The sequence below is a fragment of the Cherax quadricarinatus genome, chromosome 16, assembly GCF_038502225.1.
Source record: "Cherax quadricarinatus isolate ZL_2023a chromosome 16, ASM3850222v1, whole genome shotgun sequence".
NCBI lineage: Eukaryota > Metazoa > Arthropoda > Malacostraca > Decapoda > Parastacidae > Cherax > Cherax quadricarinatus.
Window position 1 is genome coordinate 11,256,293 of NC_091307.1, and position 27,982 is coordinate 11,284,274.

The window sequence follows — 27,982 nt, forward strand, 5'->3', positions numbered from 1 at the left end:
TGAAGAGGCATAGAAATATGTGATCATACAATATTACTGGGAATCACCCCTCAAGGGAGGTAACCCGATGCCAGTGAGAAGGGCTCTTGATCCAAGAATTGGACTTGCACTCCCATTCCCCCCCTCCCCCCCCCAAGTACTGTATATCCCTAGAGGTTTAGCACTCCCCCCATAAATGCAGTTATAGTGAACCCTCTCATTAATGGACTAACAGGGTGGCAGGAAGGTACAATATTGCTGGCTGCCCCCAAACTTCCAAAATATGAAATTAATTTTTCATGATCACATGGATATCTTCTGAACACACAGAATTGGTCCAGAAGACAACCAAACACTACAAATATGGGTACTGTAACCTGTAGTGCTACAGTACATTACTGCATAGCAATTTTATAATATTGTACCTAATAACATTAATTTTATTTAAATTTTCTTAGTGGAGAGATGAGGTTTAAAGTGCCATGATTAATAAATGGTGACTCAGGATAACTTTTATTCTGAGTCAGAGGAGCTTTAAGTCTCTACTATCCAAATCTCCTTCAACCCAAACCACATAACATTCTGAGTCTAGGTCTTCACCTTGAAATGCATTGTTAATGTTGTAGAGGTTCATCCACCCTCAAGTACAGTTGCTCCCTCACCTGTCCCTCTGGAAATTTCTGCTTGCCAAGATACCTCTAGCCCTTCTTTGGTGTCTTCCTGTTGTTTCTCCACTTTTTTACCCAAACTACATCTTCTCCCTCCACCTCTCACCTGAGGTTACTGAAGCCATTTACGCATTTATCAGGGAGACAACACCTACGATGGACACTGGTCCACCCCTCCAACACTTCACATTCTCACTTTCCACACTTTTCTTCACATTTTAATACTTCACTCCTTACTAGTTACCCACCACACCTGCATGTTGACCTTACTGGACCCTCCTGGTCCACAGACATCTGAAAAATGTTACTGTTACTATTAGCCAGAGCTCATTTAAGAACATAAGAAAGAAGGAACACTGCAACAGGCCTACTGACCCATGCGAAGCAGGTCCATGCCCCCCCCCCCAGATTAGACCAATGACCCACCCAGTCTGGTCATCCCCACTCAAGGATGGAGCACTGTACCAGACCCAGCAGCACAAGTTAGTCAGGTCCAACTCACACCCACTCATGTATTTATCTAACCTATTTTTAAAACTACACAACGTTTTAGCCTCAATAACTGTACTCGGGAGCTTGTTCCAGGATATCTGAGGCCTTGGAGGTAATTGGGGCGAGCTTCTGGTGTTGCTCTCCCAGTTTTCCTGTTTGTGTCTGTCTGCAAGAACCAAAATTGCGCTCTGCTGTTTTCTGTTCCATCTCAAGCTACGTCTTATTACATAAATGCACTTCTTGTGTGCCATGGTATATCACATTCTCAGGTCCTTGTCCATACTTCATTGCATTACACTGCAGCCTGCATCTATTTGGATAAGTATACAGTCTACTCTTTATATCTTTCTCCTCGGCCATTATCTTTTCCGGATGTGGCATTTCTGATTTCTTCCCTACCTTCTCTTATTAGATTTTAATGTGCATAATTTCCTCTGGGGAGGGTCTCACTGACTCATGGTGATAGTGAAGAGGCTCTTCTCGCTTCTCTTTCCCTACATGTTTCAAATACAGGTACTCCCACTCATTTTGACCTTCACACTCGCTCACTCTTGCATAGATCTCTCACTTTGTTCCTCCTCAACTGCACTCAACTTTATCTGGTCTGTGTTCCCTGATTTACATGGCAGTGATCATTTTCCTATGCTACTTCTCATGTGTATTTTCGACCTTAAATTGGGCCCATTATTTGTGTCAAACTGTTTTTAGTGAAGAACCTCCTCCTCTGTCAACTGCTGAGCTATTACAACTACTTCTGTCCTCAGTTTTAACAGCAGCCTCAAATACAGTCCCTCAAACCTCAGGTAGGCACCCTCAGAAATGCTTGCCTTAGTGGTCTACTTGTGCTCATGCAGTGTGTTTGTAAATTGTTAAAACAGGAGCACAGACTCCTTGATTTCAAGCAGGTGAGGGCAGTTGCCCAACGTGTCATCCGAGAAGCTAAATGCACTTGTTGGCGGGATTATATTTGTCACTTCGGCTTCCTCTATGAGAGCAGTTTGGAAAAAAAGTATGGAAGCTGAGTGGCAAATATTCTCTGGACCTATCTCCTGTTCTTAGGGTTGCTGGTGTCAGCACTGTAAGCCCTTTTGAAGCTGCCACAAAAATTGGAAATCATCTTGTCTGTATCTCTCAGGGGCTCCATCTATGCCCCTCGTTTTCTTTCCTCCAAATCTGCCAGAGGGTTACTACCTTTAGACTTTTCTTCTAACAGAGAAGTCTCTCATAATATGCCTTTTACGCTTCTCGAGTCGACACTTTCCACTTGTCGATCATCGACAGCTGGGCCTAATGGCATTCATGTTTGTATGCTTCAACATTTACATCCGTCAGCCCTCACAGCCCTCTTGCATCTTTTTAATCTTATGTGGTTGCAAGGTATTCTTCCCCAGCTGTGGAAAACTGCTATTGTTCTGCTTTTTCATAAACCAAGTACTTCAGGCCAAGATGCCTCATACTATTGTCCCACAGCTTTCACCAGTGCAGTTTGCAGGTTGATGGAACATCTCGTAAATAGATGGTTGGTGTGGTATTCAGAGAGATGATAGTCTTTCCACTCGTACATTTGGCTTTCGTAAGGGAAGCTCCACTATTAACCCCTTACTCCACTTGGATACCTATGTTCGTAATGTCTTTGCAAGTAACCACTCAGTTATCACAATCAGTTTTTTTTTTATCTTGAAAAAACATATGACACTATTTGAAAATACTATAACATCATAGCCCAAGCTCATTCCTCAGGCCTCCGAGGCAATCTGATACTTTTCCTTAAAAACTTTCCTGAGAGACATTTCCATGTTTGGGTTAATAATTTGCTTTCCCTGGACTTTGTCCAAGCTGAAGGTGTCCCTCAGGAATGTGTCCTTAGCACCACTCTTTTTCTACTTGCTATAAATGATCTGGCCTTTGTTTTCCCATCTAATATTTGGTCATCATCTATGTTGATGACTTTGCTATAGCTTGTTCAGGAACCAACTGTCTCCTAGTAGCATCCTCACTCCAGGATGCTATCAACCATGTTTTCCATTGGTCCACTACTCATGGGTTTAAATTTTCTGGTGCTAAAATGCACTAAATTACTTTCACCAGACATTCTGTGGTCTCTTGATACTCCATTATACCTGTATGGCTCCCATATACCTTAATGTGATAAGATAAGATTTCTCAGCCTTCTGTTTGAAGGCTGAGAAAGCAACTTTCCATATCTGGCTGAACCTCCTTAAAACCCTCGCTCATCTTTCACGAGGGGCAGATCATCAAACACTCCTTCGACTGATTTCAGCCCTAATTTTATCAAAACTACACTACGGCGACTAGATATATTCTTCGGCCCCTCCCACAAATCTTTCCAAACTTGATACCATCCATCAAAAGGGATTGCATTTATGTCTAGGGGCTTTTCACTCCTCACCTGTTAAGAGCCTCCATGCAAAAGGGAATGTTCCATCCTTGAATGATCATCGTGATGCTCATTGTCTCCGCTATTTTGTTCGCTCTCATGACCTTCATGATCCTTCTACATACAGGATAGTAATGGATGTTAGTAGAGGTCTATTATTTCGTCGCTGCCCCTGTTTACTCCATCTCTTTTCTCTGTGTCTTCACTTGCTCTTGACTGTTCTCAGTTGCCCCCTTTATACATTCATCTAGCATCTAACGTTTCTCTTCCCCCCCTTGGGAGTTTCTGACAGTTCGAGTCTGTTCTTCCCCAACACCATGCGTGAAAGCTTAAATACATACATACAGTTGCTTCTCACTCGCTTTTTCTTACCCACGTCCGGCCTCATTCTCATGCCACTGAGAATAGTTCTAAAGCCTCTAATGGTGTCGGGTTTGCAGCAGTGTTCCCAGACAGTGTTTTGCAAGGTCATTTATTAAACTCAGTTAGCATTTTCACAGATGAATTGTATGCACTTCTCATAGCAATATCCATATTGTGTCCAGGCCTACCTCAACATTTGTGGTAGTCTGACTCCTTTAGTGCTTTGCAAGCAACCAAAAAATTTAATTCGCCTCATCCCCTAGGTATTCATATACAACTTTGGTTGCGCTGCATTTCTAGCAAAAACAAAGAAATGGTTTTTTGCTTGGTCCCTGGTCATGTTGATCTTCAGGGCAATGAGCAAGTGGACTCTGCAGCACAGTCAGCAGTACATGACCTTCCAGTTTCAAAAAGAGGTATTTCTTTCTCAGGCTTTTGCTGTAATCTCTAGTCACCTTTGCAACTGTTGGCAACAACGTTGGTCTGAGTGTTGATTCATAACAAATTACATTTTATTAAGTTGAGTTTAGGATCCTGGTCTCCTCTACCGTCACAGAAGCTAAGACATTGTGTAGTTTTAAAAATAGGTTGGATAAATACATGAGTGGGTGTGGGTGGGTGTGAGCTGGACCTGACTAGCTTGTGCTACTAGGTTGGATGCACTGCTCCTCCCTTAAGTGACATGTCTGACCCCACTAGGTCAAGGCATAGGTTTAAGCTGGTGGGAGAAATGGAGCTGTCTCGCATAGGCCAGTAGGCCTGCTGCAGTGTTCCTCCTTTCTTATGTTCTTATCATTGATGTTGTGTTTAGGAGACTACAATTTCCTGTCTTTGCATCGGGCACATGTCTCGCTCATGGATATCCCATGGACAGACACCCAGTTCCACTTTATGTGAATTGTCAGGTTCCAATTTCAGTTTGCCATATTCTATTGGACTGCCCTGTCTATCAGTGAGCATGCAGAATTTACCTCTGACATCGTCACCACTAACACTCTTACTTCATCTTCCCTCCTAGCTGACTCCCTATCTGACTTTGACTGCAACAGATTTATTACACAACCTTTGATTATACAAGCACTCCTCACTTAATGACCGAGTTCCGTTCCTACTACGAGGTCATTATGTGAATTGGTCGATAAGCGAGAAGCCGCTCCTTACTGATATTTCAAGCATACTATACTGGTAGTGGGTTTGTGTCAACCATCTTTAGATGTTGTTTTAACCCTTTCAGGGTCCAAAGACAAAATCTGAAGGGGTGCCCCAGTGTCCAAGAAATTTTGAAAAAAAAAAAAACTTACAGAATTAAAGATTATATTTTTTGTGAAGGTAATACAACCAAAAAAAATTTTCTGATCAGTACTTACCGAGATACAGAGGCGAGAAGTTGACCCAAAATGACCGGGTGGCGGCAACATCAGCAATTTCCACAAAATCGCATTTCTTTATTTTACGTTTTTTATACTTTTTTCTTTTCTTTTCTAATTTTTTCTTTTTCTAGTAACATTTGTGGCCTGTGAGACCAATACTGTATATAATGTATATATATACACTCACTGTATTGAACACAATAACTGCACTAAAGTTATTATTATAATTTTGTTTACCACTATTGTTTACTACAATAAACATGCACAAATCTTGTATAATACTAGTGTTCTATTATATATTTACATATGTACAGTCACTGGACATGTTTTTAGAACTGCTGCAGCTTGTGGAAGTCCTTGAAACAAGGTATCATGCACAGAGGTACCTTACATTCCTCACACATAAAGCGAGTGTCTTTGCGTCTTTGTTGCCATTGTTTTGTTTGTGCACAGACAACACATCTCTTCTCAGCAAATTTCTTCTTAGTTGCAGGGAGCTGTATTATGAAGTGATCACCTTCCCTCCTCAAACGCTTGGGTATTTCCTGAGGAGTTCGAGGACAGTTTTGAATAGCAGGTATTGTTACCTGGTACTTCATTATGAGTTGTCTGACAACAGACAAACAAAATTCACCATACGGTGGTCTGTTGCCGGTCTTTATTTGGTACATATTATATGCATTGAGCACTGATATGTCCATGAGATGGAAGAAAAGTTTCATGTACCACTTGTAACTCTTACGAACACAATCAACGAAGCCTATTTGCATGTCACATTTGTCAACCAAACGCATGTTTTGTGTATAGTCAATCACTGTCACTGGTTTTCGAATACGTTCATTAGTTATTCTATCAACTTTGCCACTGTCTTGCATTTTGTTAAGGTGAATGGTTGTCAACAATGTGACATCTCGTTTGTCATGCCACCGTAATGCCATGATGTCATTGGCAGTAAACACCTGCACCTCACCACTATGAGTGCCTGCGTTGAACCTGGGCATATGTTTACAATTAGAATGCACTGTGCCATACACATCTGTCATGTTCACTCGCAAGAAATCACCGAGTAAAGGGCTTGTGTACCAGTTATCAGTATATAATGTACGCCCCTTACCAAGATAAGGTGCCATCACGTTTCTCACTACGTCACCTGAGATACCCAATAACATCCTGGTATCTTTCAATGTTTTACTTCCCGTCTATACAATAATATCCAATACCAGGCCACTGTCACAGTCATAGAGTACAAACATTTTTATACCTAAGCGTTTCCTGTTGCTCGGTATATACTGCTTGAATGACAGGCATTTGAACAAAATCAAAGACTCGTCAATTACAAGATTCTTGAATGGATAAAAGTACATGTTGAACTTTTGTTTCAGATACATAAAAACATTTCTAATCTTGTATAACCTGTCACTTCTGTCAGGCCTGGTTTTGTCAGAGAAGTGCAACATACGTAACAGTAAGATAAACCTGTTCACTGGGATGATTTCACTGAAGGCCGGGGTACAAATTAGCCAATCTGTGGACCAGTATGATTTTATATTATGCTTATAGACATGAGGCATAAGCATTATTGTTGCAAAAAGCAAATATATTTCAGCAACAGTTGTCTCTTTTCACTGGTGTAGTCTTGACTGTGGTGATATGATCGTATTTGCCATGGTGTACTCAAAATACTTGTTACTTTCCCTGACAATAGTTTCCATCAAGGGCTGGTCAAAGAATAGTTCAAAGAATTCCAGTTCATTTGCAGTGTTTCCAAGGGAACAAGTTGGTAGAATTCCACTTTGAGAGTCATCAAACTGGTAGGGCTTAGGAACTAAATTGGGATTTTGCTGCCAATCTCAGATATGGTTTACTGGTGGATACTGGACATCATAAGCTGGTTGTGGTGGTAGTTTTGGTTGTGGTGGGGTGGTGGCTGACGCTCCGCTTTGTCCTTGAGCTGAGGAGTCAGTAGCGTGGGTTCCAGCCTAGGCTGGTGAGTCATGCATGGCCATGGCACTACCATCCCCACTACCACCATCACCACCACCTACTGATGCCTGTGGTCTATCCATGCCAAGTGTAGCCACATCATCCTCACTTTCACTGTCTATTCCTGGTGTAGGGCCATGGGATGTACTCCGGGATGTACTCTGTCCCCTTGCAACAAGGTACAACTGAACATGACAGACCTGCTCACACCAGAGGTAGAAAGTTGAGGATTGTCAGGATTTTCTGCACTATTTTTGATATCCTGGTCATTCCTTTTGGTCACTAATTGATCAAAGCCATAGAATTCGTCTTCATTTCCACTTCCATCAGAGTGAGAACTATCAGATAGGAAGAGGAGAGTCCCAATTCGCCTTACGACGAGGCATGATGAACAAAGGTAACTGAGGCAGCATTCCCACAATGCCATGCAGGCACCTAGAATTTTTGTTTACGGCGCACACACACCATGCAGATCCGTTCTCTCAGATGTAAGGCCTACCAGCCTTCTCGCACTAAATTTGACACCACTAGAATTTTGGCGTAGATCTACGGTTTGGACCCTCAACGTATAGCCATAGATCTATGGCATGGACCCTGAAAGGGTTAATGTCATCTTTGCACCATTTATTATATTTTCAGTATATTTTTACAGTAGACCCCCGGATTAAGACATTAATCCAGTCCAGAGAGTGTGTCTTATGCCGAATCTGTCGTAATTTGAATTAATTTTCCTCATAAGAAATAATAGAAATCCAATTAATCTGTTCCAGATACCCAAAAGTATTAAACAAAATAATTTTTTTTTACATGAAATGTACATTTCCCTACACAGAAAACAATGAGACATGCAGACTAAATAAATAAAATGACACTTGCCTTTATTGAAGACGTACTGATGAGTGATGAGACGGGAGGAGGGGACAGGATGGAGGTGTACTAGTGTTTGGAAGGGGAGTCCCCTTCCATAAGGACTTCAGGTATCAAGTCCTTATCTGGGGTTACTTCCCTTCTTTGCTTTTTAATGCCACTAGGACCAGCTTCAGAGTCACTGGACCCCTGTCACACAAAATATCTGTCCAGAGAGCTCTGTTTCTGGGATCTCTTTAAGATTTCCCTAAAATGGGACACAACACTGTCATTGTTGATGTTGCCAGCACGGCCTGTAACAGCTGTGTCAGGGTGATGTTCATCCATAAATGTTTGCACATAAGAAAACAGGAACACTGCAGCAGGCCTGTTGGCCCATACTAGGCAGGTCCTTCACAAACCATCTCACCAACAGAATCATATTTACCCAACCCAATTTTCAATGCTTCCCAAGCAATAAGCTTTGATAATTCTATTCACTCACGTGCAAGTCCCAATCTCAAATTGTGTGTGTGGGGAAGTACCTTGTCTGGTATGTGGGGAAGTACCCTGTCTCGTATGTGGGGAAAGTACTCTGGCTGGTATGTGGGGAAGCACCCTGGCTGGTATGTGGGGAAATACCCTGGCTGAAAGAATTAAGAGTAAGATGGAGAATAGGATAGCAGATGAACAAGGAGGCTTTAGGAAAGGCAGAGGGTGTGTGGACCAGGTGTTTACAGTGAAACATAAGTGAACAGTATTTAGATAAGGCTAAAGAGGTTTTTGTGGCATTTATGGATTTGGAAAAGGCGTATGACAGGGTGGATAGGGGGGCAATGTGGCAGATGTTGCAGGTGTATGGTGTAAGAGGTAGGTTACTGAAAGCAGTGAAGAGTTTTTATGAGGATAGTGAGGCTCAAGTTCGAGTATGTAGGAAAGAGGGAGATTATTTCCCAGTAAAAGTAGGCCTTAGACAAGGATGTGTGATGTCACCGTGGTTGTTTAATATATTTATAGATGGGGTTGTAAGAAAAGTAAATGCGAGGGTCTTGGCAAGAGGCGTGGAGTTAAAAGATAAAGAATCACACATAAAGTGGGAGTTGTCACAGTTGCTCTTTGCTGATGACACTGTGCTCTTGGCAGATTCTGAAGAGAAGTTGCAGAGGTTGGTGGATGAATTTGGTAGGGTATGCAAAAGAAGAAAATTAAAAGTGAATACAGGAAAGAGTAAGGTTATGAGGATAACAAAAAGATTAGGTGATGAAAGATTGGATATCAGATTGGAGGGAGAGAGTATGGAGGAGGTGAATGTATTCAGATATTTGGGAGTGGACGTGTCAGCAGATGGGCCTATGAAAGATGAGGTGAATCATAGAATTGATGAGGGGAAAAGGGTGAGCGGTGCACTTAGGAGTCTGTGGAGACAAAAAACTTTGTCCTTGGAGGCAAAGAGGGGAATGTATGAGAGTATAGTTTTACCAACGCTCTTGGGTGATGAATGTTGCAGCAAGGAGAAGGCTGGAGGCAGTGGAGATGTCATGTCTGAGGGCAATGTGTGGTGTGAATATAATGCAGAGAATTCGTAGTTTGGAAGTTAGGAGGAGGTGCGGGATTACCAAAACTGTTGTCCAGAGGGCTGAGGAAGGGTTGCTGAGGTGGTTCGGACATGTAGAGAGAATGGAGCGAAACAGAATGACTTCAAGAGTGTATCAGTCTGTAGTGGAAGGAAGGTGGGGTAGGGGTCGGCCTAGGAAAGGTTGGAGGGAGGGGGTAAAGGAGGTTTTGTGTGCGAGGGGCTTGGACTTCCAGCAGGCATGCGTGAGCGTGTTTGATAGGAGTGAATGGAGACAAATGGTTTTTAATACTTGACGAGCTGTTGGAGTGTGAGCAAAGTAACATTTATGAAGGGATTCAGGGAAACCAGCAGGCCGGACTCGAGTCCTGGAGATGGGAAGTACAGTGCCTGCACTCTGAAGGAAGGGTGTTAATGTTGCAGTTTAAAAACTGTAGTGTAAAGCACCCTTCTGGCAAGACAGTGATGGAGTGAATGATGGTGAAAGTTTTTCTTTTTCGGGCCACCCTGCCTTGGTGGGAATCGGCCAGTGTGTTAATAATAATAAAAAATACCCTGGCTGGTATGTGGGGAAGTACCCTGGTTGGTGTGTGGGGGAAGTACCCTGGCTGGTGTGTGGGGAAGCACCCTGGCTGGTGTGTGGGGAAGTACCCTGGCTGGTACGTGAGGAAGTACCCTGGCTGGTATGTGGGGAAGTACCCTGGCTGGTGGGTGGAGAAGTACCCTGGCTGGTGTGTGGGGAAGTACCCTGGCTGGTGTGTGGGGAAGTACCCTGGCTGGTGTGTGGGGAAGTACCCTGGCTGGTGTGTGGGGAAGTACCCTGGCTGGTGCACATAAGAAAGTAGGAACACTGCAGCAGACCTGTTAGCTCATACTACCACCCTCACTACCACCCTCTACCACCATCACTTTTGTATCTTTCTACAAACTTTTTCTTGAATTCTATTGCATTTCTCACCCTCTTTACCAAAGTGCTAGCACTTGAAGCTTTCTTTGGGCCCTTGGTGGCTTATTTAGCAGTTACAGCACTAAAAACAATGGAATAATACAAAAATGTATCGCATGTACATGTGGAATCATCCTCACTGGCTTGTAAACAATGGCACACTGGCTATACATGAAGTGTTCGGGCTGCTCATGCCGCGCAGACACATTCGGGACTAATGATTTGTCATTAACCAAACCAATATTTTAATGCAAAAACATTACTTAATCCGAATTTTATGTAATCTGATGGCGTCGTAATCCGGGGGTCCACTGTAAATGTTTATACAGTAGTGTACTGTATGCTGTACCGAGTGTATATAGTACACTGATTGTATTATATACAGTATACTGACTGTTTACCTGGAGTTTACCTGGAGAGAGTTTCGGGGGTCAACTGACTGGTCGGAGAGCTGGTCATAAGTCCGCACCGTTGTTAAGTGAGGAGCGTCTGTACTTCCATTAGCACTCTTCACCACTCTTACAAACTCTACCTCCATTATACTTTCCACCCTCACTAGTCTCACCCTACCCCTGCAGCACTGTATGACCCTTGTGAGTTTAATGCTTAGTTTTGATAATAATAATAAGGCTCTATTAGTGAAACTGCATATACGTAGCTTCTAGGGAAAGACAGGTTAACACCATATTTCTCACTGACCCATGCCACTAAAATGCCAGGCTCAATCTTTCTTATTAAAGTTTTTACTTAACACTGAGAACCATGTTTTCTCTTGGTACCACCACTTGCTTTAGAAGCCATTGTTAATTGCACATTCAATCCAGTACCCAGGGTTATAAAATTGGAAAAAGAATGATGACTGTGTGTGTGTGTGTGTGTGTGTGTGTGTGTGTGTGTGTGTGTGTGTGTGTGTGTGTGTGTGTGTGTGTGTGTGTGCACTTGTGTGCATGTGTGTGCACTTGTGTGTGCTTGTGTGTGCACGTATGTGTGCGTGTGTGTGCATGTGTGTGCGTGTGTGTGCATGTGTGTGCGTGTGTGTGCATGTGTGTGCATGTGTGTGCATGTGTGCGTGTGTGTGCGTGTGTGTGCGTGTGTGCATGTGTGTGTGCATGTGTGCGCGTGTGTGCGCATAAATGGTAAAACTGATGCAGGTGGCCTATAGCACAGGGACCAAAGTAAACAAGACAGGTCCTGAATGTGGCCGCTTTGGTCTGTGCCGAACAAATGTCTGAGTCATTGGACTATGCCCAATACTTAAGACACCTGAACACCATTGCTATAGACAGAATCAGAAATTGTGGACTTTCCCCCCACATACTGTCAGATATGTCCAACATCTGTCCAGCCAATTTTGTCTGAAATCCATTATCAATAGGTTTTACTGTACTGGGAGCCAGTCAGTAGCCCACTCCAGATCTGTTAGATACAGCCTCCCACATTGTTGGTACAGCATTACTTTTTTTTTGTTATTACTTTAGTATGTTTTGTATAATTTAGTGAGGAAGTGTTTCATTTTTGACATGTACAGTGTGTCGACTGACAGACTTGGTCATTAATCCTTACCATATTCATGAAATAACTAGTAGAAGTTATTTTAGTAATTTACCTAGCAGAATAGTAAAAAAAAAAAAAAAAAAAAAAAAAAAAAAAAAAAAAAAAAAAAAAAAAAAAAAAAAAAAAAAATGAAAATGAAAATTGGTGGTGTCTGGAACATAACCCTATTTTAACACAGTGTTCTTCACATAAAGCTCATTTCCATAAGGTGCCAATATTAAGGAACATATGCAAAAGGTTACACGATAGTTTACTGTACTGTATATTCCACAGAGTGAGGCATAGCAGAATGCCACTAGTATAGGTTCCAGAATCAAGCTTGGGGACATAGCAAGGGGTCACATTGTGTGTGGGCATCTGTCCATGCAGGAAGGACTACAATTCCAATTCCTTACATCAACTGGCCTCTTAGTGCAAATGTCAATTTCATACACACGGTTTTGGCAAAGTTTCTGACGTGCATTAGGCTAGGTCGTACGTATTTACTAGAGAGTTCACTCAAGTCCTGGTTTCACACATTTACAGACACATTATAACTTTTTTTTTCCTAAAAGGCCATCATATACTAAAATTCTAATGTTAAACAAAATATTATTCATTAACAAACTTACTACTAACCTCTCCAGTTATGGCATGATGAGTATGGAACTTCACAACATCCAAAAGGGATTGCTTCTGATCTGGACTAAGGTCCTCTTTGTAGCGCTGCACAAATGTTAGTAATGACTGGTGCCATAAAACAGGTAGGTCCCGGCGATCATGCTCAAACCTAATGAAATCAAAGGCAAGGTATTTCCATGATGAAGAAATGAACAACAAAGTACACTCCTAGGTAGGTTAACAAATATATGCCATGGTATTTAGGAAGCTAAAGTTGCAGTCAAATAAGCATCTACAGATCAGATTGGTGTAACTTTTTTTTTATTATCATATTACCCATTGTCTCCATGGGGAAGTGGAACAGAATTCTTCTTCCGTAAGCCATGCGTGTCATAAGAGGCGACTAAAACGCCGGGAGCAAGGGGCTAGTAACCCCTTATCCTGTATACATTACTAAAGTTGAAAAGAGAAATTTTTTCTTTGGGCCACCCTGTTTCGGTGGGATACAGCCAGTTTGTTGAAAGAAAAAGATTAGCCATTGTCTACCAAAGTAGAGTGACCCAAAGGAGACATAAACCATCACTTGCCTGAAGTGTAGACACTACAACTCAAATGACATACTCTACATATAAGGTTAATATTTTTTTTTTCCTTCAACACATCAGCTGTCTCCCACCAAGGTAGGATGACCCAAAAAAGAAAGAACACTTTTACCATCATTCACACAATCACTGTGCTTAGATACAACAGTTTAGATGTCACTCCAAACAGTATTTTCAGATATTAACTCTGGATGTGCTGTACAATTCATCGAACCATAAAAACAAATTAGTACAACTTACTTGAGAAAATGATAGACACAGCCATCAATTACTCTATAGGGTAGGGCATACTGCTTATCAAAGAATATTCTTAAGAATATTGAATTTGGTCCAGTATAATCCATCTCTGCAATTTTGAGGATGGCTGCAGCAGAATGAAGTATTGGTATGCGATTCTTGGCAAGCACAGACCCTACTATCACAGCCTCACGTAGAGTACAGTTGCCAGACTATAAGTAAATAAATTAAAATCAGTTATCTACATCTATCCTTCAATTTTTTTTTCCTCAATACTTATATGCATCAAATTGAAAGCTGTATGACCCTGGTGGTTTAGCACTTAGTTCTGATTACAATAATTCCAATGGAAAATCATAGGTATCCATGAGATGATGTTCTGTTCAACAATAAAAAAGGAGAAAATATAAGAAAATAAGTAGGAAAAGACAATAAAATAAGATTACCTTCTGAAGGTAATACCTGTATGTACTCAATTCTTGGAACTAAAGATTAACAAGATTATACCAATTCTTGAATTAGGAAGTTTTGCATTAAGTCCAGCAAGCAGGTTTTTACATTATGAAAGTTCATTATAAATGTCACTCACCATGCATAGAGGTAACAAAACACCCTTGAAGAAAGCAGCTGGCTTAAAAAGGGCTTTATACAATGATTGATAAAGATGAAAGTTGAGCCGCTTGTAGAAAGATATATCATCACGAATTCGTGGTAAGAGAACTAAGTTGAAGAACCGCTGAGCCATTGCTTCCTTAAGGTTGCTGACAAAAATCCTAACAGCTTGATACATAGCAGCAGCAGACCATTTATCAGGATCTGTAGGGGCAAAAACTGTATGAACAAATTTTTACTAGACAACAAACTGATGACAGAGCTTTAATTGTGGCAATATTTTGCTCTATGTAGAACAAAATGTAACAATAAAAACTCTCTCTGCATCTGTCTTTTCTTTAGATAGTAAATTGATAAGTGGATAACAATCTAAGGACTCCATATATCCTCAGAGGCAGACACAATATAGATTCCACTTAATTTTAAAGTGTAAAGTTAAAGGACATGAGTGCAACTAATGTGACATTTTATTGTGGCAACATTTCGCTCTCCAGGAGCTTTGTCAAGCCATTACAAATGTTGCCACAATAAAATGTCACATTAGTTGCACTTGTGTCCTTTTACTTTACATTTTGTCAGTAATTCTACTAACATTATTAATTTTAGAGGTAGACACAATATAGCAGAATTAAAAAAAAAAAAAAATCAGTCACATGATTCCTGTTTTTGCAAGTGCTACACAGTATCTACATTGCATTTTCAGTATATTCAAACTATTTTACTTAATAAAACACAAAATTAAATACAATTGAAGTGGTATGCAAAGTATATGCATATGTACATACTGTATTACACAACATCTCTTAGTGTAATTATTCTTTTCTCTAATGCAATAAAAAAAACCCTTAAAACTTTACTGCCTGGCTTGGAATTATGAATAAAACTAACAGATCCTTTGAACCATGCTAATCATGCTGAAGTGCAAGGGGTAATCAGATCACAAGTGAAGCATGGTTTGTTTGTTTTATTTAAAAAGCAATAGAATTGTTTATGATTTATTGCTTTAAACATATTTAATTTTAAGCATTAAAATTTACTGATGCGGTGAATTCACTTTCATAATACAGGTAGGCCTCGCTTTATGGCATTTTGCTAAAGCAGCGGTTTTCAATTGTACCAATTCTTCATTTATTCAGACTTTCTACAATAAATATATTCACCACTCACTATAAGCTAAGGATGAAAGTATTTTAAGGTAAGTAATGTGTGTACTGTATTTGTATTTTTTAGGCCTAGCTCTATTGCTCACTTAATATTTTTTTTTTAACATGCCAGCCGTCTCCCACCGATGCAGCGTGACCCAAAAAAGAAAAACACTTTCGCCATCATTCACACAAAATCACTGTCTTTGTGAAGGTGCCCAGATATGACAGTAAATCTCTCTGTGTGGCCTTGTTTCCTCCTCAATATATGATAGTGTATATATGTTATCAGGCTTTTACAGTACGTATATGGATTTGAAAGTTAAACAAGACTATGTTTCACTTTACAGTGACTTTTGCTTTACAGCAGTAGCCCGGAACCTTACCTGCTGTATCAGTTAGTTTAACCCTTTGACTGTCGCAACCCCCAATCCTGAGGTGTCTCCTGGTGTCGCAAAATTTAAAAAAAAAAAAAAAAATTATTTTTTCTTATGAAATGATAGAGAATCTTTCCCCGATTGTAATGACACCGAAAAAACGAAATTTGATGGAAAACTGACGGAATTATGCTCTCGCGAAGTTAGCAACCTCGGCGCTGTTTACAAATCGGCGATTTCGCCCACTTTGAGCCCTATTTTCGGCTAATTCCATTGTTCCAGTCGCCCAAACTCATAGCTATTTCTTTAGAACTCCATTTTTTCTATTGATCGAGTACAAGAAACTGCCCATTTACTGGGTGGTGCACCGAGGTATTTATGGAGACAAAGAATGTTATCCATGGAGACAAAGAAAGGAATGCATGAGAGTATAGTGGTACCAACACTTTTACATGGGTGTGAAATATGGGTTGTAAATGTTGCAGCGAGGAGAAGGCTGAAGGTAGTGGATATGTCGCATCAAATAAATATTATGCAGAGAATTCGTAGTGTGGAAATTTGAAGGTGTTGAGTTACTAAAAGTATTGTTCAGAGGGTTGAGGAGGGGTTGTTGAGATGCTTTGGCCATTTAGAGGATGGATCAAAATAGGATACTTGGAGGGTGTATAAATCTGTAGTGGAGGTAGGAGGGATAGGGGTCATCCTAGAAAAGGATGGAAGGAGGGGGGTAAGAAAGACTTTGTATGCAAGGGGCATGGACGTACAATAGGCATGTGTGAGTGTATTATATAGAACTGAGTGGAGAGGAATGGTTTTTGAGACTTGTCAAGCTGTTGGAGTGTGAACAGGGTAATATTTTGCGAAGGGAGTCAAGGAAACTGATTAGCCAGACTCTAGTCCTGGGGGTGGCAAGTACAATGCCTGCACTTTAAAGGAGGGGATACTGGCAGTTTGGAGAAACATCTAATCTGTTGTATCTGAGGGCCTCTACAAAGACAGCAATTATGTATGTGTGATGGTGAAAGTGTTGAATGATGATGAAAGTTTTTCTTTCTTTCTTTTTGGGTCACTGCCTCGATGGGAAACGGCCGACGTGTTAAAAAAAATTTAATTACACTTCACATGGAAAAATTATTAACTAAAATGCTTCATACAGTTGCTACATCTCTATTATAGTAATAAATTAACTTTAAGGCAACAAAAAAATTATGCTTATCACAATACTTGGTTTGAAGAACATGAACAGCAGTTCAGCAAAAAAATTCTTACTCGTCATGTAAACAAGTTCTTCCCAGCTGCGCATCTTTGGTATAACCTTGAACATCTTCGGTAAGGGTCCACTACGGTATTTAGCCAATACCTTTCCAACCTGTACACACATTTCTTGTATCTCAGGGCTGAGATTAACTGTTTGCACACCTGTAAACAAACAATTAATTTATGAAAATGTTAAAAATTGTCTCTTCTAGAATATAGTTTAATGCCTAAACAAGGAATCTCTGCCTTCCCTAAGTGTCAGAGCAACTAGGCTGTGGTAAGTATATGGGTTATCTGGACACCAATAGCAAAAGCCTAGCTGAACTGGCAATCAACACAAAAGCCTGGCCCCTGGCCAAATTGCAAGGTTAAAAACTTTTGAAATTGGAAACTGGTATGAAAGAAACTGGACAATTTAAAAGAAGATAATGAATAAATTAACATTTAAAACAAATAACTGTTCATGCAAGAGATCTTCATAGTCATTTTGGCTCAGTACTCTGGATGTATATATAGAGAACAAACTGTCAGTTTTGTCCTGAAAAGTACTCTGACCACAACATTTTGTACATAAAACCACAAAGAGGCTTGAAAAATCATGTTACTTACACTTTTACCTTTATCATCAAGATAGGGAAGAGGTGATACATAAAATTAATACTAAAGGCCAAGGAACAAACAGTACCTTGGGTTAAAAAGATCTCCTTTTGCTATGGAGTATACAATACTTCTTTTTCCACCTCCTGTCACTCCTCTCAGACACCTGATGTGACTGCATTTTCAAGGGAATATTTTCTGCCCTTGATAACAACTCTTGTTCAAGAAGTTATAAAGATACCCCCTCTTCTCTCTCCCTTGCATTTAAACAAGCATCACTGCACCTGTGAAGATGATTTAACATTCTTCTAAGGTGGCTACTCTTTTTACTTCAAGGTTGTTCTCTTAAAAGGCAGAGAGAGCATTTTTAGGTTTCAATTTACTATGAATAATGTCATTATTATTATTATTACATTCATGGAGGAGTGATAACCCCACAAGGATCATACAGTGCTTGTGGGAATGGAAGGCATTTAAAGTCAATTCAAGTAACATAAGCAGATTCAATTTCTTAGATCAAGAACCCCTCACCAGCATCAAGGAACCTACGTTGAATGGAATAGCATCATTAGTTACCCTCCAAAGCAATGCTGGCTTGACCATCATGAAAGTGAAGCAGTTTACACTGGAGGGTTTTCTCAACAAGCAATGGATGTGTGTGTATGGGCCATCAAGGGCAACTGCTCTATTACACAGAAGGCAATGGCAAAAACTAGCAAGTGGAAATAAAAACATTGATAGCAGGGAATCCTTTTAATATCAAGCGATAACTCATCCTTACTTTACACTGTTCATTTACTTATTTAATATACTATTTCCTTATTTTTCTTAATAAAAAGAAAAAATCTTGGGTTACCTTCAATGAAACTGTAAAATATAGTTAACCCTTTGACTGTCGCGGCCGTATATATATGTCTTACGAGGTACCGTGTTTGACGTATATATACTCATAAATTCTAGCGGCTTCAAATCAAGCAGGAGAAAGCTGGTAGGCCCACATGTGAGAGAATGGGTCTGTGTGGTCAGTATGCACCATATAAAAAAAATCCTGGAGCACGCAGTGCATAATGAGAAAAAAAAAACTCCGACCGTTTTTTTTAATTAAAATGCCGACTTTGTGGTCTATTTTCGTATAGTATTTATGGTTGTATTCTCGTTTTCTTGGTCTCATTTGATAGAATGGAAAACATATTATAGAAATAGAGGTGATTTTCATTGATTTTACTATAAAAAGAACCTAGAAATGGAGCTCAAAGTAGGGGAAATGTTTGATTTTTGCCAATGTTCAAAAGTAAACAAATGATGCCATTGTCCAATAAATGTCCAACTAGCCATTCTAATATGCAGTCATGAATGGGCTGATGTTATTTATACAATTATTACAGTATTGCAGTAGTCTGCATAATAGTAAGTCTTCTATTTTTTGTTTGAATAAAAATTCAAAATAGAAAGCAAGAGTAATATCAGAGGGACCTGGAGACGTGACTGATGAACAAAGAAAATGTTATTTTAGAGCCAGGAATGTCTGCATTGTTCATTCTGGACCTTATTTTGAAATTGTCATATTTTTTAGTTTTCATGAAATTGGCCAAATTGCAAATTTCTGACCACATTACAGTGTACCCCCGCATACCGTTGGCATCACATAACGATTAATCCCCATACTGATACATTTTATCGCTAATATTTTGCCTCGCATGCCGCTTAAAAACCCGCTCACCGCTGTTCGTCCGAGACGCGTCCAATGTGCGCCTTAGCCAGCCTCACATGTTCCGCCGGTGGCATTGTTTACCAGCCAGCCTCCGCGGTAGCATCCAAGCATACAATCGTAACATTTCGTATTATTACAGTGTTTTTGGTGATTTTATCTGGAAAATAAGTGACCATGGGCCCCAAGAAAGCTTCTAGTGCCAACCCTACAGCAATAAGGGTGAGAATTACTATAGAGATGAAGAAAAAGATCATTGATAAGTATGAAAGTGGAGTGCGTGTCTCCGAGCTGGCCAGGTTGTATAATAAACCCCAATCAACCATCGCTACTATTGGTGGTACAGCTGCTGCTGCTGCACTGTCAGCTGCTGCTGTAGCATCGTCTGCTGCTGCTGCTGCTGCTGCTGTAGCATCGTCTGCTGCTGCTGCTGCTGTAGCATCGTCTGCTGCTGCTGTAGCATCGTCTGCTGCTGCTGCTGCTGTAGCATCGTCTGCTGCTGCTGCTGCTGTAGCATCGTCTGCTGCTGCTGCTGCTGTAGCATCGTCTGCTGCTGCTGTAGCATCGTCTGCTGCTGCTATAGCATCGTCTGCTGCTGCTATAGCATCGTCTGCTGCTGCTGTAGCATCGTCTGCTGCTGCTGTAGCACTGTCAGCTGCTGCTGCTGCTGCTGTAGCATCGTCTGCTGCTGCTGTAGCACTGTCAGCTGCTGCTGCTGCTGTAGCATCGTCTGCTGCTGCTGTAGCACTGTCAGCTGCTGCTGCTGCTGCTGTAGCATCGTCTGCTGCTGCTGTAGCATCGTCTGCTGCTGCTGCTGCTGTAGCATCGTCTGCTGCTGCTGTAGCATCGTCTGCTGCTGCTGTAGCACTGTCAGCTGCTGCTGCTGCTGTAGCATCGTCTGCTGCTGCTGCTGCTGTAGCATCGTCTGCTGCTGCTGCTGCTGTAGCATCGTCTGCTGCTGCTGCTGCTGTAGCATCGTCTGCTGCTGCTGTAGCATCGTCTGCTGCTGCTGTAGCATCGTCTGCTGCTGCTGTAGCACTGTCAGCTGCTGCTGCTGCTGTAGCATCGTCTGCTGCTGCTGTAGCATCGTCTGCTGCTGCTGCTGCTGCTGTAGCATCGTCTGCTGCTGATGTAGCATCGTCTGCTGCTGCTGTAGCACTGTTGTTGGTGTGGCTTATTGAGAATATACCAAGAAACAATTAACCCCAGAGGATTTGCCACCCAGGATAACCCAAAAAAGTCAGTGTCATCGAAGACTGTCTAACTTATTTCCATTGGGGTCCTTAATCTTGTCTCCCAGGATGCAACCCACACCAATCGACTAACACCCAGGTGAACAGGGAAAAATGCCTGGAACTAGTGCTCATATTGGTGAATTTAAAGCCAGTAAAGGTTGGTTTGAGAGATTTAAGAATCGTAGTGACATACACAGTGTGATAAGGCATGTTCTGGAAGAAAATACCAAACAGGACCTACAGTACTCAGGAGGAAAAGGCACTCCTAGGACACAGTGTCTCATCAGTCATTGCTGCATCTTCAATAAAGGTAAGTGTCATTTATTCTTCATTTAGTAGACTAGTACATGCACAATATATACTGTGCATGTACTACTCTACTATTGGGCATGTATCCTTCTCTTTGTGTGTAGGAAAATGTATATTTCACATGGTAAAAAATTTTTTTTCATACTTTTGGGTGTCTTGCACGGATTAATTTGATTTCCATTATTTCTTATGGGGAAAATTCATTCGCATACCGATTATTTCACATACCAATGAGCCCTCTTGCACGGATTAAAATCGGTATGCGGGGGTCCACTGTATTAGGTAGTTGAAATCGGTAAATGGGCAGTTTCTTGTACTCAATCGATAGAAAAAATGGAGTTCTAAAGAAATAGCTATGAGTTTGTGCGACTGGAACAAGGGAATTAGCCGAAAATAGGGCTCAAAGTGGGCGAAATCGCCGATTTGTAAACAGCGCCGAGGTCGCTAACTTCGCGAGAGCATAATTCCGTCATTTTTCCATCAAATTTCGTTTTTTTGGTGTCATTACAATCGGGAAAAGATTCTCTATCATTTCATAAGAAAAAATATTTTTTTTTTTTTTAAATTTTGCAACACCAGGAGACACCTCAGGATTGGGGGTTGCAACAGTCAAAGGGTTAATTGCCAATAAACAAAGTAAAAATATTCTGTTAATAACAGCATTTTTTTTCTAGCTTTTTGTGAAGATGGGCTGTAAGTGATATAATATTTAAAAAGAAAGAAAAAAACACTTACAAAGTAAAAATATTCTGTTAATAACAGCATTTTTTTTCTAGCTTTTTGTGAAGATGGGCTGTAAGTGATATAATATTTAAAAAGAAAGAAAAAAACACTTACTACTAGCATCCACTTGTGTTTGTATTTCTGTCTGCTTTTCTGTGATCTTGTCTCTAAATAAGTCTGCTAATTTTTTCTGTGGCACTGCATCCTTATTCATGAAATGTTCTAGAATTTTCTCATCTTCCTCTGCCAAATTCTGAAACATATACACCATTATAACAAGTCCTGTAAATTATACTCTACTCAAAACTATGCTTCGAAGAACACAGAGTGCAGAAATGCAAATCAGAAGTGAATGAGCTCATTCTTAATTTGACAGGTCTGCCTTTTAATCAACATAAAAATCCTGGCTCAGGTAGTAGGTTGGTAGACACCAACCACCCAGGGAGGTACTGCTGTCCTGCCAAGTGAGTGTAAAACGAAAGCCTGTAATTGTTTTAAATGATGGTAGGATTGCTGGTGTTCATTTTTTGTCTCGTAAACATGCAAGGTTTCAGGTACGTCTTGCTACTTCTACTTACACTTAGGTCACACTACACATACATGTACGAGCATATATATATATATATATATTGAAAATTTTCTTCTTATTCTTTTTAGTAATCTTTACAGGAAAAGGGGTTACTAGCCCATTGTTCCCGGCATTTTAGTTGACTTTTACAACACGCATGGCTTACGGAGGAAAGATTCTTATTCCACTTCCCCATAGATATAAAAGGAAAAGTAATAAGACCAAGAACTATTAAGATAAAATCAAAGAAAACTCAGATGAGTGTGTATAAATAAATGTGTACATGTATGTGTAGTGTGACCTAAGTGTAAGTAGAAGTAGCAAGACATGCCTGTAATCTTGCATATTTATGAGACAGACAAAAGACATCAGCAATCCTACCATCATGTAAAACAATCACAGGCTTTCGTTTTACACTCACTTGGCAGGACGGTAGTACCTCCCTGGATAGTTGCTGTCTACCAACCTACTACCATAATGGATCAAAGTAGAATGACATAGAAAGCATATAAATCTATAGGGGAAGGAAGGCGGGGTAGGGGTCGTCCTCGAAAGGGTTGGAGAGAGGGGGTAAAGGAGGTTTTGTGGGCAAGGGGCTTGGACTTCCAGCAAGCGTGCGTGAGCGTGTTAGATAGGAGTGAATGGAGACGAATGGTACTTGGGACCTGACGATCTGTTGGAGTGTGAGCAGGGTAATATTTAGTGAAGGGATTCAGGGAAACCGGTTATTTTCATATAGTCGGACTTGAGTCCTGGAAATGGGAAGTACAATGCCTGCACTTTAAAGGAGGGGTTTGGGATATTGGCAATTTGGAGGGATATGTTGTGTATCTTTATATGTGTATGCTTCTAGACTGTTGTATTCTGAGCACCTCTGCAAAAACAGTGATAATGTGCGAGTGTGGTGAAAGTGTTGAATGATGATGAAAGTATTTTCTTTTTGGGGATTTTCTTTCATTTTTGGGTCACCCTGCCTCGGTGGGAGATGGCCGACTTGGTGAAAAAAAAAAAAAAATATATATATACACCCCTCTGGGTTTTCTTCCATTTTCTTACTAGTTCTTGTTCTTGTTTATTTCCTCTTATCCCCATGGGGAAGTGGAACAGAATTCTTCCTCCGTAAGCTATGTGTGTTGTAAGAGGCGACTAAAATGCCAGGAGCAAGGGGCTAGTAACCCCTTCTCCTGTATAAATTACTAAATTTAAAAAGAGAAACTTTTGGTTTTCTTTTTGGGCCATCCTGCCTTGGTGGGATACAGCCGGTTTGTTGGAAAAAAAAAAAAAAAAGATCCTGGCTCACAAGATTCCTTTCTTTGTTCTTCCATGCTTATGCCTTGGCTTCTATGGACTTCCTGCTATTCCTCCTAAGCAAATTAATCTAACACCCTACTTAACCATACCACTCCTTAGTACTTGACAATCCTCATAGTGAGCTCTACACCACACTGCTTCTGTTTTCTGAATGAACACATCTAGTCAATAAATATAAAAACAAACAATAGATATATGAGTGTGTGAGAGATTGTAGAGTGGAGAGAATGCCTTGATCTTCAAAGGCTCCTGATCCATGGACCTGTCACTACCCTCTCCCTGAATCAAACCTAATTACTCCCCATTACTAAGTTACTGTATAGCCCTTTCAGGTATGGCTCTTCCCCAGAAATATATATCATGGAGTGTATATAAGATACCCATTAATATATAAAGGGATTCTGAGAAATCAAGCTCTTTTTTTTTTTTTAACAAGTCGGCCGTCTCCCATCGAGGCAGGGTGATCCAAAAAAAAAAAAAAAAAAAAGAAAATACTTTCATCATCATTTAACACTTTCACCTCACTCACACATAATCACTGTTTTTGCAGAGGTGCCCAGAATACAACAGTTTAGAAGCATATACGTATAAAGATATGCAACATATTCCTCCAAACCGCCAAATCAAGTTGTGGTAGAAAAAACAGTACCTGCACACTGGAAGCTGGGTGGGATTGTTGTGCTTAGGTATGTAAACAATGGACCACCATGTCACTGTCTTTCTAGCAAAAGAGCTAGGAAGTGAGAGAGCCTATTTCTTCTTTGGTTTGCTCTGCTTAATGAGATTAGCCAATATGTTATACCTGTACAAAAATGTGCCATTCTATTAACCCTTTGAGGGTCCGTGCTGTAGTTCTACAGCTTTGAAGCCAGGGTTAGTGCGTTAGTTCTATGCCATGAGTTCAGCTCACTCAGATAAGCTGTGAGCAGTAAATTTGGACCAAGATATGAGAGAATGCATCTATATGGTAAGTGTGCACCATATAAAAAAAATCCTGCAGCACACAGAGCATAATGAGAAAAAACTGCAACCGTATTTTTAGATTAAAACAGCGACTTTGTGGTGTATTTTCGTATGGTTTTTATGGATGTATTCATGGTTTCTAGGTCTTATTTGATAGAATGTAAGCTACATTACAGAAAGAGGGATGATTTTGGCTGTTTTTAGAAATAAAAATAGCTTGAAATTGAGCTCAAATTAGTGGAAATGTTCGATTTTTGCCAATGTTCAAGAGTAAACATATCACATTAGGTGTCCAATACATGTCAGATGGTGCATCTAATATGCATTCACGAATGTGCTGATATTATTTATACAATTATTACAATATTGCATAACAGTAAATCTTCTATTTTTTGGTGTGAATAAAAAATCAAAATAGAATTCATGTGTAAAGCCTGGACACATAACTAATAAACAAAGAAAATGTTATTTTAGTGCTAAGAATGCCTGCACTGTTTATTCTGGACCCTATTTTGAAATTGGAATATTTTGAAATTTGTGTGAAACTGGCCAAATTACCAATTTCTGATCACTATTAGGTAGTTGAAATAGTTAATTGGGCAATTTCTTGTGCTCAATCGATAAAACAGAAGATATGCTAGTGAAATAGCTAAGAATTTGGTTAACTGGAACAATGTAATTGGCCTAAAATAGGAGTCAAAGTGGGCAAAATCACTGATGTGTAAATAATGCTCACGCAGCAAAATTCGCGACAGAGTAATTTCATCAATTTTCTATCAAATTTCACAATTTTTGTTTTATTACCTTCAGAAAAAAGATTCTCTACTATTTCATAAGAAAAAATAAAAAAATTTTTTTTGGACAATTCTTGACCCTGTGGACAAGTTTCAGATTGGGGGTCAAGGACCCCAAAAGGGTTAAGGTGAGTCTTGTTCATGCATATATGCCAGGGCAAAAATTGACTGTAATTAATCTGTGAAATTAATCTTGGTCCAAGATCCTCATCAGCAAGAAGTACAAAGGCTGAGAAAATTACACGTTCATAAAGTGGGGAGCGGAGATGGGGACAGGTGGGCGAGAGTCCTAGTTGTCAATGTGGGGGTCTGGCTCAAGTGTGTGATGTCTTATTCAGGGGTTACTGGAAGTATCAAGCATTTGGTGTGTCTCTGATTATATTACAGCAAGGTACCTGTGATGTCTCTCAGATAAATGCATCACCTAGTTTTTTCTAAATCTGTTGAATTCCTAGCTAAACCTCCCTAGCTAATTCACTGAGTGACTTAGTTTAGCCAAATCACTGAATGACCTATGATAATGGATTATTACTAAAGGCCTCGTGAGCTAACTTATCTCCTCCCCCTGTGAGTGCGTGGGGAGTACTGAACCAAGTGTGAGAGTACTTGTGGTTGGGGATTTCAATGCTAAAGTGAGTAAAAATGTTGTGGAGCGAGTAGTAGGTAAATCTGGGGAGCCAGGGAAAAATGAAAATGGGGAGCCTTTAATTGAGCTATGTGTAGAAAGAGGTTTGGTAATAAGTAATACATATTTTATGAAAAAGAGGATAAGTATACGTACAAGGTATGATATAGCACGTAATGAAAGTACAGTGGACCCCCGGTTAACGAACTTTTTTCATTCCAGAAGTATGTTCAGGTGCCAGTACTGACCGAATTTTTTCCCATAAGGAATATTGTGAAGTAGATTAGTCCATTTCAGACCCCCAAACATACACGTACAAACGCACTTACATAAATACACTTACATAATTGGTCGCATTTGGAGGTGATCGTTAAGCGGGGGTCCACTGTAGTTTGTTAGATTATGTATAGGTGGATAAAAGGTTGATGGGTAGGCTTCAGGATGTACATGTTTATAGAGGGCCAACTGATATATCGGATCATTATTTAGTTGTAGCTACAGTTAGATTAAGAGGTAGATGGGACAAAAGGAAAATAGCAAAAACAAGGAAGAGAGAGGTGAAAGTGTATAAACTAAGGGAGGAGGAAGTTAGGGTGAGATATAAGCAGCTACTGGCAGAAAGGTGGGCTAGTGCAAGTATGAGTAGTGGGGGGTTGAAGAGGGTTGGAATAGTTTTAAAAATGCAGTATTAGAATGTGGGGCAGAAGTTTGTGGTTATAGGAGGGTGGGTGCAGAAGTAAAGAGTGACTGGTGGAATGATGAAGCAAAGGGTGCAATAAAAGAGAAAAATGTAGCTCATGAGAGGCTTTCACTAAGCAGAAGTGTTATAAAAAGAGCAGAGTATATGGAGAGTAAAAGAAAGCTGAAGAGAGTGGTCAGAGAGTGCAAAAGGAGAGGAGCAGATGATAGAGTGGGAGAGGCAATGTCAAGAAATTTTGATGAAAATAAGAAAAGATTTTGGAGTGAGATAAACAAGTTAAAAAAGCCTAGGGAACCAATGGATTTATCAGTTAAAACCAGAGTAGGGGAGTTAGTAGATGAGGAGCTGGAGGTATTGGGTAGATGGCAGGAATATTTTGAGGAACTTTTAAATGCCGCTGAAGTAAAGGAGGCAGTAATTTCATGCACTGGTCAGGGAGGTATAACATCTTTAAGGAGTGAAGAAGAGCAGGATGTGAGTGTAGGGGAGGTGCATGAGGCATTACATAGAATGAAAGGGGGTAAAGCAGCTGGAACTGACAGGATCATGACAGAAATGTTAAAAGCAGGGGGAGATATAGTGTTGGAGTGGTTGGTATTTTTGTTTAATAAATAAATAAATAAATAAATAAATGTATGTCAAGAAATTTTAATGAAAATAAGAAAAAATTTTGGAGTGAGTTAAACAAGTTAAGAAAGCCTAGGGAAAGTATGGATTTGTCCGTTAAAAACAGAGTAGGGGAGTTAGTAGATGGGGAGAGGGAGGTATTAGGTAGATGGCGAGAATATTTTGAGGAACTTTTAAATGTTGAGGAAGAAAGGGAGGCGGTAATTTCATACACTGGCCAGGGAGGTATACCATCTTTTAGGAGTGAAGAAGAGCAGAATGTGGTGGAGGTACATGAGGCATTACATAGAATGAAAAGGGGTAAAGCAGCTGAAACTGATGGGATCATGACAGAAATGTTAAAAGCAGGGGGGGATATAGTGTTGGAGTGGTTGGTACTTTTGTTTAATAAATGTATGAAAGAGGGGAAGGTACCTAGGGATTGGCAGAGAGCATGTATAGTCCCTTTATATAAAGGGAAAGGGGACAAAAGAGATTGTAAAAATTATAGAGGAATAAGTTTACTGAGTATACCAGGAAAAGTATACGGTAGGGTTATAATTGAAAGAATTAGAGGTAAGACAGAATGTAGAATTGAGGATGAGCAAGGAGGCTTCAGAGTGGGTAGGGGATGTGTAGATCAAGTGTTTACATTGAAGCATATATGTGAACAGTATTTAGATAAAGGTAGGGAAGTTTTTATCGCATTTATGGATTTAGAAAAGGCATATGATAGAGTGGATAGAGGAGCAATGTGGCAGATGTTGCAAGTTTATGGAATAGGTGGTAAGTTACTAAATGCTGTAAAGAGCTTTTATGAGGATAGTGAGGCTCAGGTTAGGGT

General features: G+C 40.3%; 1 protein-coding gene across 3 annotated transcripts in view; it reads right to left on the reverse strand.

Moving 5' to 3' along the window:
- Positions 1-27,982, reverse strand: part of bys (Bystin) — a 52,562-nt gene that overhangs the window by 9,345 nt on the left and 15,235 nt on the right. For all 3 annotated transcript variants that reach the window (XM_053776846.2, XM_070085407.1, XM_053776847.2), the window contains 5 exons: positions 21,686-21,824; positions 17,012-17,161; positions 14,201-14,427; positions 13,615-13,823; positions 12,791-12,941 (listed from right to left, as the gene is read on the reverse strand). In XM_053776846.2, the coding sequence (XP_053632821.1) occupies positions 12,791-12,941; positions 13,615-13,823; positions 14,201-14,427; positions 17,012-17,161; positions 21,686-21,824 (876 nt within the window). The remainder of the gene's footprint in view (positions 1-12,790; positions 12,942-13,614; positions 13,824-14,200; positions 14,428-17,011; positions 17,162-21,685; positions 21,825-27,982) is intronic.